The sequence below is a fragment of the Podarcis gaigeae genome (assembly GCF_964106915.1).
Source record: "Podarcis gaigeae genome assembly, chromosome: 13".
NCBI classification, from domain to species: Eukaryota; Metazoa; Chordata; class Lepidosauria; order Squamata; family Lacertidae; genus Podarcis; species Podarcis gaigeae.
This window is the reverse complement of record NC_139689.1, coordinates 11,215,623-11,228,327: the sequence shown is the minus strand read 5'-3', so window position 1 is coordinate 11,228,327 and position 12,705 is coordinate 11,215,623. Positions and strand designations below refer to the sequence as shown.

The 12,705-nt window shown below is 45.6% G+C and overlaps 2 protein-coding genes across 2 annotated transcripts; one reads left to right on the top strand and one right to left on the bottom strand.

Annotated features, from left to right (window-relative positions):
• Nucleotides 1-1,360: 1,360 nt before the first annotated feature.
• LOC310828960 (olfactory receptor 4E2-like) lies at nt 1,361-2,299 on the top strand (the record flags this gene model as incomplete). The annotated part of the gene is made up of 1 exon (XM_083707081.1): nt 1,361-2,299. One exon carries the CDS (start codon nt 1,361-1,363, stop codon nt 2,297-2,299), a length of 939 nt encoding a protein of 312 aa, XP_083563207.1.
• Nucleotides 2,300-8,303: 6,004 nt separating this feature from the next.
• LOC310828952 (olfactory receptor 4E1-like) lies at nt 8,304-11,793 on the bottom strand. The gene is made up of 2 exons (XM_083707071.1): nt 11,684-11,793; nt 8,304-9,281 (listed from the first exon to the last, which is right to left on the bottom strand). Exon 2 carries the CDS (start codon nt 9,265-9,267, stop codon nt 8,320-8,322), a length of 948 nt encoding a protein of 315 aa, XP_083563197.1. The 5' UTR covers nt 9,268-9,281; nt 11,684-11,793; the 3' UTR covers nt 8,304-8,319.
• Nucleotides 11,794-12,705: the final 912 nt, after the last annotated feature.

Sequence of the window (12,705 nt, the reverse complement as noted above, 5' to 3'; positions counted from 1 at the left end):
ACACGATTAATGGCAGCAGCAAGCAGGAGATTGGCAGCGGTGACTGGGCGGGTGATTGGTGGCTGAGGCAAGGCCTGCTGGCGATTGGCTGTGGCTGCGGCAATTGGGCAGGCGATTGGCGGCTGTGGCAAGGCAGGCGGACGATTGGCAGCTGCGGCAAGTGGGCAGGTGGGCTGTCGGTGGTGGTGAGCAGGCAGACAATTGGCGGCTGTGGCAAGGTGTACGATTGGCTGTGGTTGAGGCAAGCGATTGGCAGTGGCGGGCAGGTGGGTGAGCAATTGGCGGAAGTAACCCCCCCCCCCCGCAAAAGCTAAACAAATTAATTTATTAAATTTGGGTTAAAAAAATTAGGGGGGGTCTTATACATGTGGGTGTCTTATGCACGGAAAAATACAGTAATTGTCTGCACCTCTATCATGTGCCCTTTTACTCACTTTTTCTCTAAACCAATACAGCAGCCTTCATGCTGTGAATGTGCTTTAAATGTACTGTGTACATGCAGCCTTATATACAATGGCAGCTCTGGCATTTTTGTACATGGAATGCAGGAAGGAAATATCTTTCCCCTTTGCCTCTGCCTCAGTAACCAAAATGTCTCCGGCCAGCTTTGCCTAGTGTCCAGCCTCTGAGGAAACAGTCAATGATGTACGATGTACAATATAAATTACCGTATTGGCCAGAATATAAGCCGCACCTTTAAAATTCAAGGGAAAAAAAGAAAAAAAGACAATACCCGAATATAAGCCGCTCCCTTAAAATTGGGTTACAGGCTGAAAAATCGCTGCAGTTGGTAGAATTGTAACTCTGAGCCAACTTAAGCTTTTGATCTTGCAAGCCCGCCAAAGTTACCGCACGATCACTAAAATCGCAAATTGCTATTCAGTTGCTACAATTCCACAGGCACTCACACCCTAAATGGCAAATGTAGAAGAAAATCCTACGGGTTAATTGCACAACAGTTTCAAGCTTGCAAATCAGCAAGAAAACATATTTTTGTTCTGTTTGTCTGTTTCAGCAGCGATATCGTAAAAACCAATTTTTGTAAGGTCGCGAATTTAAACCACACTTTAACTTTTCACGGTCGGAATTTGGGGGGAAAAGTGTGGTTTATATTCGGGCCAATACAGTATTGTGTTTTATATACAAATATATAGACCAGGCATGGCCAAATTTGGCACTCCAGTTGTTTTGAGACTACAATTCCCATCATCCCTACCTAACAGGCCCACTGGTCAGGGATGATGGGAAGTGTAGTCCCAAAACAACTGGACAGCCAAGTTTGGCCATGCCTGATATAGACAACCCATGCTTTCCCCCTCTGTTCAGGTTCGTCGCATGGACCTCCCTCTGCTCAGTTTAAATGGATAGTCTAAACCACACCACAGTGACCCATTTTGTGTTCTTGGGGTTGACTGGCAACCGGCGGCGACTCGAGCTGGCTTTATTTATCATCTTCTCCATCATCTACCTGCTCATCCTAGCAGGTAACTTCCTCATCATGGTGACTGTGGTTTGCGACCGGAGTCTCCACACCCCCATGTACTTCTTTCTGGGCAATCTCTCTTTCATCGACATCTGCCATTCCTCTGTCACCGCACCAAAGATGCTCCACGACTTCCTGTTTGCCCGGAAGACCATCTCCTTTGGCGGCTGCATAGCCCAGCTCTTCTTCCTCCACCTCAGCGCCTGTGCTGAGATCTTCCTCCTCACCATCATGGCCTACGACCGCTATGTTGCCATCTGCCACCCGCTGCAGTACATGTCCATCATGAGCCTGAAGGTCTGTGTCTGGTTGGTGGGTTCCCTGTGGGTGGGAGCCATGGTCCATTCCCTGGTGCAGACTGTCCTCACCATCCGCCTCCCATATTGCGGCCCTAACGTCATAGACAGCTTTTTCTGCGATGTTCCCCCGGTCATCAAGTTGGCCTGCACTGACACTTACTTGACAGGGCTACTGATTGTGTCCAATAGCGGCATGATCTCCTTGGTTTGTTTCTTGGCCCTCCTGGCTTCCTACATCATCATCCTGGTATCGCTAAGAGGGAGGACCGCCGAGGGGAGGCGCAAGGCCCTCTCCACCTGTGCCGCCCACCTCCTTGTTGTGGTGCTGTTCCTGGGGCCTTGCCTCGTCCTTTACACCCGCCCTGTCTCGAACTTCTCCATGGAGAAAGTGGTGGCTGTCTTCTACACCGTGGTGACTCCTGTGCTCAACCCGGTCATATACACGCTGAGGAACGAAGAGGTGAAGCACGCCATGAAGAAACTCAGGGACCGGAAGGTCTTCTCTTTGAGGAAATGAGTGGCTGTTCTCCTCAGGCGGGGAAAGATTGGCAGATGGTACAGATGGTGAATCTGTCAGTTTTGCTTTCTCTCAGCTTCCCATTTTTCCTCCAGATAGGGTTGGGAGAGGTTCTCTGCCTGATACCTTAGAGAGCCCTTGTGTAGACAATATTGGGCTGGGTGGACCTATGGTAGAAGAGAAGCAGTGTGGTGTAGTGGTTAGAGCCTCGGACTAGGACCTGGGAGACCACAGGGAGGGCGCCATGAAACTCACTGGATGTCAACACCTTTCAGCCTAGCCTACCTCACAGAGTTTTTGTGGGGATTAAGTGAGGAGGGGAAAAACCATGTCTACCACGTTGAGCTTCCTGGAGGAAAAGGTGGGGTGTGAAGGCAAGTGATGAATAAATAATAAATGAAATATTATTTGTTTGTTTCTTTATTCCATAAACAAATGTTTGATTCTCTATGGCAGCCTGTAAGCTGGGATGTTAGGGTGAAGGGCAGACCAACATCAGCAACATGATATCAAATACGAATGATACATGATATGATATCAAATACAACATGATATCAATGCGAATACTAAACTGATCCATCTAGGCCTTTTCTCCAAGCTTGATCATGCCAGAATTCAATCTCCCCGCCTCAAATGAATGTGCAATTTCAAAAGCGGCAACAAATGGAAGGATTGCCTCTGACCATGCACAGAGAATTTCCCTCTCTTTACTAGGTGTTCTTCCCTTCCAAAGACTGAGGTAAAACTTCCCAGGTCAAACTAGACTCTCCACAGCATCTCTGTTTGAGACTCAACAACTTGAGACGGTCTCATTAGGATGGCAGGGACATTAAATTCAAAACAAAACCAAACAAAACACAGATTGCAAGGTTTATTCCTTCCCCAATATAACGCTTTAAGCTGATCTCCCACCCTCGCTCCTTCTTCACAGTCTTGTATGAAGGTTTCTCCTGCGCTTTTGCTGATCACTCTTCCACCTCACGAAAACTTCTGTCTTCATTTAATTAAAACCTTAGAAACTTGTTGGTGAAGTTTCATCACTCGCCGTTCCTCATCAAAGAAACTTTTAATAGGTTCCAGGGGGAGTTGATTAGAGCAAAGAAGACTTCCTTTTTCTTTTCTTGCTGTGGGACGACATGACGCAGGCAGGGGCCAAATGATCTCTCGATGTAAAGAATTGCAAGGATCGTGTGTGTGTGTGAGAGAGAGGAATATCCCTTTTGTACTAATGAAAGCTGAACAGGAAGGGTGAGATGAGCCAGCAAAAAGAGTTGGTGTTTTAGTGGGTGTTTTAGTCAGGGGTGCAGATGCTTTGTATATGCAAGAGGTCTTGGGTTCAAACCCTGGCATTTCTAGGTAGTGTTGGAGGAGATATCAGTCCATTAGCAGTCAGTGTAGGCTAGAGATGGGAAACTTTAGGGTGGAGGGAGGGGCAAATGTGGACCCTGGACCACTTTATCTGGCCCTTGGGATACTCTGCAGGCCACTCCCCCTATTCAGCCACACCCCAACTCCCCAGATCACTCCCACCACTGACCTTACTTTACTCTCCTAGGTGGAATCTAGACACATACAAAAAAAGCTGCGAAAATGCTAAAAAAAAGAAGTTTTGAAAAATATATTGAATTTGCCATAAGCCCACCATCACCATCTAGTGTCACATTTGTATAATACACTTAAAGCACACTTAAAACGTTATATTTGCAGCTGTATAGCTGTGTCCCTAGAGTGGTTTTTACCTGGCTAGAGTGTCCTCTTGAACTCTATGATGCCTCTAGTTTGCCTGGATAGAGAGGGGCACGTTGAGAAACCAGGGAACATTTATTCAATGCCCCACCCACGTTTGCCTCTGGCTCCGTCCACCTTTGGCATAGGGGCCCCAGAAGGCAATTGTGTCTGAAAATTGTTCCCTATCCCTCATCTACATGGAACCAGGAACTCCTCATATCACTGTCTCTAAGATAAGCTACATGCACACATTACAAAGGCCTCAATGTTTTGTTTACAGTACGATCGTGTCTTGCACAGGGGTTACATTCCGGAGATGGCACAAAGGTGCAGAAATGTGTACACTCGAATCATCCCCTTGGAACCGCAACCAAAACCAGAAAGGGACATAAGATAACGGCAATGCTTTGCAGCTTTCTTTGGAGACATCTTTTCACTTCCCCCCATTTGTGGGTCCATTGTGTTCCAAAGCCCAAAGCAACCTTTGACTCTTTAGCAATACCAACAGTGAGCAGCGAGTGGGTGTTAAGGTTTTCGGTTTTCATCAACCAAGGGTTGTGTGGTGAGTTCCCGCCTCCCCCCAGCAGAAATAAAGACACAACACACTGAATATAAGGTTAAATGGGCGAATTAGGCCACAACTTTATTGATTACTGGAGTGAGTGGCACTGGCCTTAGGCATTGATCCTATCGACTAGCCAGCTTCAGCCCAATTGCGTGAATACCGGCAAGGGTTAACCACCAGTAAGGGGAGTCCTGCTGAGGCACGTCAACTAGGCGTTCCCTCGGGGTCACCGCTTGGGGGCGTGCCTTAGGCCCACACCTCCATAGGCTTCGGACAGGGCAATGCCCCCCAGAGTCCTTTACCGGACTACCCTTTGTTGTGGGGGGAGGCGATGGCGCTTCCTCCCCCCCTTCCAATACTCTTAAACCTCCCTAACCAATGTCTAGCCGCCAAACCGGGAGTTGTGACGAGTTGCTACGAGGTAGGCGAAAAACCAAATGGCTAAAATTGCCAAGTGGGAAAAATTCCTAACAGGCCCCTTGCGGCGACCAACATATGTCCATAGCAATGTCAAGGAGCCTGCCTAAAGGGAGGCATGGTGGGAAACGGAGTCAGCTGGTGCGGCGAAAAGAGGGCGAGCCTCGGCAGCGCCGGCCCTAAATAGGGCAGGCCACACACCCCAGCTACCCAATTGGATGGCTGTGTGGGTGATGCGGCCGAGGATTCCCTTAGGTCTCACGGGGGCTGGGAGCAGCCCCCACACACATGGGGTGGGCATGAAGCCCGCAACCCCACCTCCTCCCAAGCTTGGAAGTGGCTGAAGTGAACATAGGCTTCTAGATGTTGTGGGACTCCAACTCCCATCAGCTGCAGCCAAAGCAGGCCATGGTTCGGTGGGGTGGTGGTGAAAGTTGCAGGCCATTTGAAGGGCCATATGTTCCCCAATCTTGACCTCCAGCTCCCAAGACATTTAGCTACCTTGGATGCACCACACAGGCTCGTGGAAATAGGACTGCTATAGTCTTAGAGCAAAGGGGGCTCACTTGTGTTCCTCCAGATGTTGATGGATTACTACTAGGACTGCCATACGTCTGAGTTTTCCTGGACATGTCCGGAAATGACATTGTTGAAATGGTGTCCGAATTGGCAAATCCTGGACGTAAGGCATCTAGGGCGACTTTTTAAGAAGAATGCATCAAAAATACCCCCAAAGCCCAAAGACAAACATCTTCCCCAAAAAAGCTCAACTTTGTGTGGCCCCCTAAGAAAAAAGGTCAACGACGTTGTCTGGCAAACCCTAATTACTACCCCATGAGTCCTGACCACCAACTACGTAGAGTGGAGTTGATGGGAGTTGGGATGTTCAAATAATATGTGGAGGACAGCCTACTGGCTACCTACTTGACCAATGAGTTACATGCCTCCCCCCCCTCTGTCTGTCTATCTATCTATCTATCTATCTATCTATCTATCTATCTATCTATCTACTATCTATCATCTATCTATCTATCTATCTATCTATCTATCTATCTATCTATCTATCATCTATCTATCTATCTATCTATCTATCTATCTATCTATCTATCATCTATCTATCATCTATCTATCTATCATCTATATCTATCTATCTATCTATCTATCTATCATCTATCTATCTATCTATCTATCTATCTATCTATCTATCTATCTATCTAATCTATCTATCTATCTATCATCTATCATCTAATCTCAACATGTGCCTTCAGGATTTGCCTTTACTGCAACAGGCACCGACCCTGAACAACTAGCCCTTCTAAAATCTGAGCGTCAGGAGTCCTGGTAACTCTAGTGGCAAGTGTGGTATCCAAGGCCTGAGTGAAACTTGCATCTTTTATGCCATGAAGAAGATTATTTGAGCCATCCCTCCACCTTTGTTTAGAAACTTCTCAACTCCTGCCATGAAGGCTGAAGTGGGGTTTGAAGCCTTCAGGACCTGGCCTGCCGTGATGATGTCATCACAATGCACCTGAATGTGGATGTGCCTGGTGTGCCAGAGGGCCATATTCCAGTGGTGGTGGGAAGAGTAATAATGTGGACCATCCAACATCCCTCAGATGAAAATAGGGACATTTCTCACTCTACCCCAACTGACCTTCCTCAACCCCCCATTTTTTTGCCCATTCGCCCTGGCAGAGCATTTCCTATCAGAAGAAGGGCAAGTGCCACCACTTCCATCATCCTGAGAAAACTCCTTCACCCTGATTTTATTTTATTCTTTGGTAGATTGACAAAAAGAAAAACAAGGCACGAAAAAATAAATATTAGGAAAGGGCACAATTAACAAAGCATTTTAAAAATAAAAATAAAAATCAAGACTCCTTGTGCTCCACTCCTCCTTTCTTCCCACCCAGGATGGCCCTACCCTCTGCCTGCGCCTCAGAGCCGGTTCCTCATGGTTCCTCATGATCCTTGGTGGCAGGGGTCTCTCCTCCTCCTCACCTGCTCTCCAGCAACCGCTACGAGCTGTCCGAGAATGGAGGCCAGCAGCGGCAGCCCTGGAGAGGCAACAGGAGGCTCCCTCACAGCTGCTGAGGACAAGCACCATGTCATTCTCCTCCCTGAGCTCAGCAGCAGCAGCAGCAGCAGGGGGAAATGAAATAGGGACATTCCAGGATCACATCAGAAGCCGGGATGTCGTTTGTAATTCCAGGACTGTCCCTGGAAAATCGGGACACTTGGAGGGTTTGATAATGGGCCAAGCAACATACGTTGATTTTTACCTTGCTACATTGGGCTGCTTTCTGCAGGTGCTTTCACAGCCCTCTCTGGTCTCCAACCAGGCATTATCCTCTGATATCCTCAAGGACAAATTCCAGCAAGACAAAACCACTCAAGGATAGTGCAAAAAAGGCAGGTGAAAGCCATGGCCTGAGGAAAGAGGAATGGCTGAAGAGGGATTATGCCCTGGGAAGAGACTCTCAGGCCAGGTAGAAAAGTTTGGAGGGCCACATTAGGCCCCTGGGTTTTATGGTCCCACCACTCCATTTATAGAAGTCCAATACAGGTCCATCATGGAGCAGGCACAGATTGTAAGCACACCTTGGATTAAAAACATATTTACACCACTTTAACAGCCACAACTTTCCCCCAAAAATCCTGGGAAGTGTAATTGGTTGAGAGACCCCTCACAGAGCTATCATACCCAGGACTATAGTTCCCAAGATTCTTTGAGAAAAGCCACAAGGGTTAAAGTGGGGCAAGTCTGCTTTAGATATATGGTGCGGATGTGGCTGCAGACTCTGAAGGGCATTTTATCGATTGACTTCATGAAAATTATATACCACTTGATTTTAAGAAATTTCCTCAAAGCATTTTGAGGAATAAAATAATGAAATCAGTTAAAAACAACAACAATGGTTAAAAACAACTATTTAACACATTCAAAAAATAACTAAAATCAACAAGCTAAAAACCAGATTAAAGAACATGTCAACATTCTACAAGTCTAGATAGGCTTGCCTGAAACATTAGCAAATGTTGAAAAGAGTACAGTGAAGGGACCTGTTTGATGTCAGGGAGTTCCAAAGATCAGTAGGGAGCCTGCACTGAAATAAATCCATTAAAACCAAGGTTTCAAATCCACTGCTTAATTCTGGGGTATACCCGAGTTCGATATGAAATATTGTTTGCTGACTGTGGTCAAAAGCTGTTCCTTCTTAGTAGTTTGCAAATGATGTTCGAAATAAAGCAGCTTTGCGCTTTTATGAATGAATGAATGAATGAATGCACCATTTCATCCCTCTTCCTCCTAATGCCCTTTGCCTTCCAGATTGACCTGTCGGCCTCGCAGCTTGTTCAAGGCATTCAGCATGTCCTCGTTCCTCAGGGTGTAGATGACCGGGTTGAGCAGGGGTGTGACCGCCGTGAAGAAGATAGAAACCACCTTGTCCGCAGCCAAACTCTTGGCCGGTCTGAGGTAGATGAAGATGCAGTGGCCCAGGAATAAGGTGACCACCGTTAGGTGAGCAGCGCAAGTCGACAGAGCCTTCCGCCGCCCTTCAGAAAAGCGGTTCCTCAAGGAAACGAGGATGACCACGTAGGAGACCACCAGAACAACAAAGCAGACCACCGAGATCACCCCCGAGTTGGAGACGATGAGGATTTCAAAGACGTAAGTGTTGGCGCAGGCCAGTTTGATGACCAAAGGGACGTCGCAGAAGAAGTTGTCGATGCTGTTGGGGCCGCAGTAGGGCACATTGAGCGTCAACAGTGTCAGGGCTATGGAGTGCAGCAAACCACCCAGCCACATGGCCACAGCCAACTGGAGGCAGACCCGGCGGCTCATGATGGTGCCGTAATGGAGGGGATTGCATATGGCGGCGTAGCGGTCGTAGGCCATGATGGTGAGGAGGAAGATCTCCGTGCAAGCAAAGAGGTGGAGGAAGAACATCTGGGCTATGCATTCCCCAAAGGAGATGGTCTTCGTCTCCGCTAGGAAGTCGGCGAGCATTTTGGGCATGACCACGGAAGAATGGCAGACGTCGATGAAGGAGAGGTTGCTGAGGAAGAAATACATGGGCGTGTGAAGATGTTGGTCGTAGATGATTGTGACGACGATGAGAACGTTGCCAACTAGGATCAGGGAGTAGATAGCTGTGAAGAAAACGAAGAGCGCCAGTTCGGTGCTGTGGCTAGTGGTCAAGCCTGACAGGACAAATGTCTTCACCGTAGTGACATTCTCTGGTACTGCATCCATCTCTGTGGCGGAGGCTGGAAGGGATGCAGGACAGAAACAGGGAGGATGAGAAACTGAAATTCTGATTGGCCTGGAGTCTCTTTGGGTGAAAACACACAGAACCACCCCAAATACACAGGAAGAGGAGAGGGGACCTGATTTGTTTTTTTAAAGTTGAAATCTACTTTTGCCTGTGATTAGTGTTAAGTGGCATTCAGAAACATTGAATTTTTTATTTTATTTTTAAGCTAAAAAAACCAGCCACAGACTCCCAGCAAAGGAAGAATGGATCCAAAAACTTACGGAATATGCAGAAATGGTGAAACATACCGGATGAATAAGTAATCAAGATAACAAACTTTTGATAAAAGAATGGAAATGGTTTATTGAATATTTAAAATAAACAGATAAAAACACTGGCAGGATTATTGTAATAACCCGCAGTTACGTAAGAGTATATATTGAAAGAAGATAAATAAACAAGTTAAGTGAATTTGGTTATGCAGAAGGTATTAAAAATAAATTTAAGGAACTGCAGAAAGAGGGGGAAGGAAGTCAAGTTTTAAAACAGGGGTCAGCAAACTTTTTCAGCAGGGGGCCGGTCCACTGTCCCTTAGACCTTGTGAGGGGCTGGACTATATTTTTTTTTGGTGGGGGAATGAACAAATTCCTATGCCCCACAAATAACCCAGAGATGCATTGAAATAAAAGCACACATTCTACTCATGTAAAAACACCAGACAGGCCCTACAAATAACCCAGAGATGCATTTTAAATAAAAGGACACATTCTACTCATGTAAAAACACGCTGATTCCCGGACCATCCGCAGGCCAGATTTAGAAGGTGATTGGGCAGGACCCGGCCCCCTGGCCTTAGTTTGCTACCCATGTTTTAAAATGTAAAAAAGATTGTAAAATCAGTGAAATGTATATATCTGAAAAGTATAAATAATAATACCGTAATTTCAAAAACCAGCAGCAGAGTTCAGATCTAGTTTGGAGCTGAGGCAGTGGGAGAAAGGAGGGTTAATTCCATCCTCTCTGCCATGTCCCTACTATGAGGAGGGGGAAAAGATATATGGTACTTATTTCTATTGATAGATTTATGGATATGCCACCTTTTGAGTCATAGCTTGCCCGAGGAGGCTCAGAAACAAAAAAAGGCAGCATCCTCTTTGGCCATGATTAAGAAGCCTAGATAAAAACAAATAACAGGGGCGAAGGGTCAGTCCTATGGCGAGATCTCTGGGATGAGTAGCTTAAGATGCAGAGGATCTCCACCTCAACTGGCTGATTCCCAACCTGGGTTCAGCCAGAGATACAATGGCATAATTTCCTGGCTCAGCTGGCTAAATTGAGGCTGGTGTAAGTGACCAAAGGGGGTATATGTGGAGCGTGGTGGGACCAGAGAGTGGGGAACCTAGGCTGGATCCTAAGAAAATTCTGCTCAATCATGTAACTGGGCAATCTGGTGTAAACTACTGTTTTAAAGGCTTGTTTCCCCTCTGCTAGGTGGAGGCAGACCTGCAGCAGGAACCCAGCTGCTGAATAGGGTTTGGATCTGGTGTAACTTTAGGCTGGCTTAATTTACACCAACCAGCTCGCTGAGCATAGGGTTGCTCCCTAGCAATCCTAAAAAAAGGACACTACTGCAAATGACAGAATAGAAAGAGCAAAAGAGAGGAAGGAATGAAGGAAGGAAGGAAGAGAGGAAGGAAGGAGGGAAGTGTACCCCTCAATATGGCAATAATTCAGTCTAATGATGGATGAATCGCTCAATTTCAGTTTCTCTCAGTTTCTCCAATTTTGAGTCCTAAATTCATTTCTCCACATTTCTCGATTGGTTGATGATTTTTTCCCCCTTTACAATAAGGTCCCTGCGAAAAGTCACCAGCATTTTTGTGCAAATTTCTCCTAACATACGTAAATTTGTGTGCTATTTTGCCTACATGTTATTCTCATTATGCTGGATCTCATTTCTGCATTTGGGTAGTGCAAATGAAGAATACACACGGCTCCCTTGATGAACAATGCATTGACACCCATTTAAAAATTAACAACTGCTAGGACTTGGCTAATTTGTCCCAGTTTTGGACCTCAGTGACAGGTGTGATTTCAAGTATGTTTCCATATAGAATTTCAACAGAGAAGTTTTGTTCATTTAAGATCTGGTCAAATCCATAGGATTGATTCAAAGCACATCCAGAGCACATTGAAAGCACAGCACTTCCCCAACACATTCTAGAAACTGTAGTTTTCCTCTTGCACAGCTGGAATTCCCAGCATCCTTAACAAACGACAGTTCCCAGGATTCTTTGGGGGGGGAATTAATGCACTTTAAATGTGCATTATATGTGCTTTCAGGGAATGCTGTGCATCCGCTCACAGAATCTCCAACCCTCCCTTCTGCAACTGAATGAATAAAATGTCACTTACATTTCTTTCTGGAGGTGCTGGAGATTCTTAGGACGGAGATATTTTTGGACAGGCGTCTAACGTTCAATTTAAAAACAGTTTCTTCTGACTGCCTCTGAAGGCCACGCAGATCAGCTCAAGGGAATCAGAGAGAAGAACTTGTAGTTTCAATACTCTCTTCAAAGCGCATTTTGATCCTTCCAGGCTGCCTTTCTAAGAACGACAGTCCTAGCTGAATTTGCTTTCTATAAAATTGCTACTATAAAGTCTTTGGCCAAATGAATAATCCTGCATAAAAATTGCCTCTATACCAATGTGAAGTTTAGATCAGGTCTCTACATTTTGGTTTTCCTTTGGCATAATTCAAATATAGAAAGAATCCAAGTCTTCAGTTTTGTTCAAGTTTCGTTTCTTGAGAGACCTAAGGAGTTGTGGTTAAAGTAAGGACTACCCAACCCATAAGTAAGGGAAGCAAAAAGACTCATGACATGTTGCTTTGTCCCCTCTCGTTACCAACTCTGGAGATCCTTTATGCTTTTCCTCCCTCAATATGCTTCTTATTCTGTCATAGCCAAGAATGCGTAACACCGATTGGAGTATCAAAGTGAGGATTACAAGCTGAAGTTCTCACAATTAAGTCACGGGGGAGGTCTTACACAAGTTGCCCCAAAGTTTTAGAAACGTCAAAGTTAAGCCTGGCATCATTTAACAAGCCCTCTTAGGTTTTGAGGAACTGTGTGTCAATTTGGACAGAGAACAACACAACAATTGCCCATAATTGCACAACGGAAACTCATCCAGTCTATTTTTTTAAAAATAATATTTATTTTGGTTTTATGTCGAAGCGACAGAGAAATACAATAAAAAACAGCATAAAAAACTCAGTATAAAAACATATAACAAAAAAGGTAAACAAAAAAGAAGAAAGACACAAATTTTAAAAAAGGAAAAAATTAGTGTGTGTTTTTTTTTATTCTTATCTTTATGACCCTCTTTCCTGACTTCCTCCCATCTCCCTTTCCTGCGTTCCCCTTTACTCAATC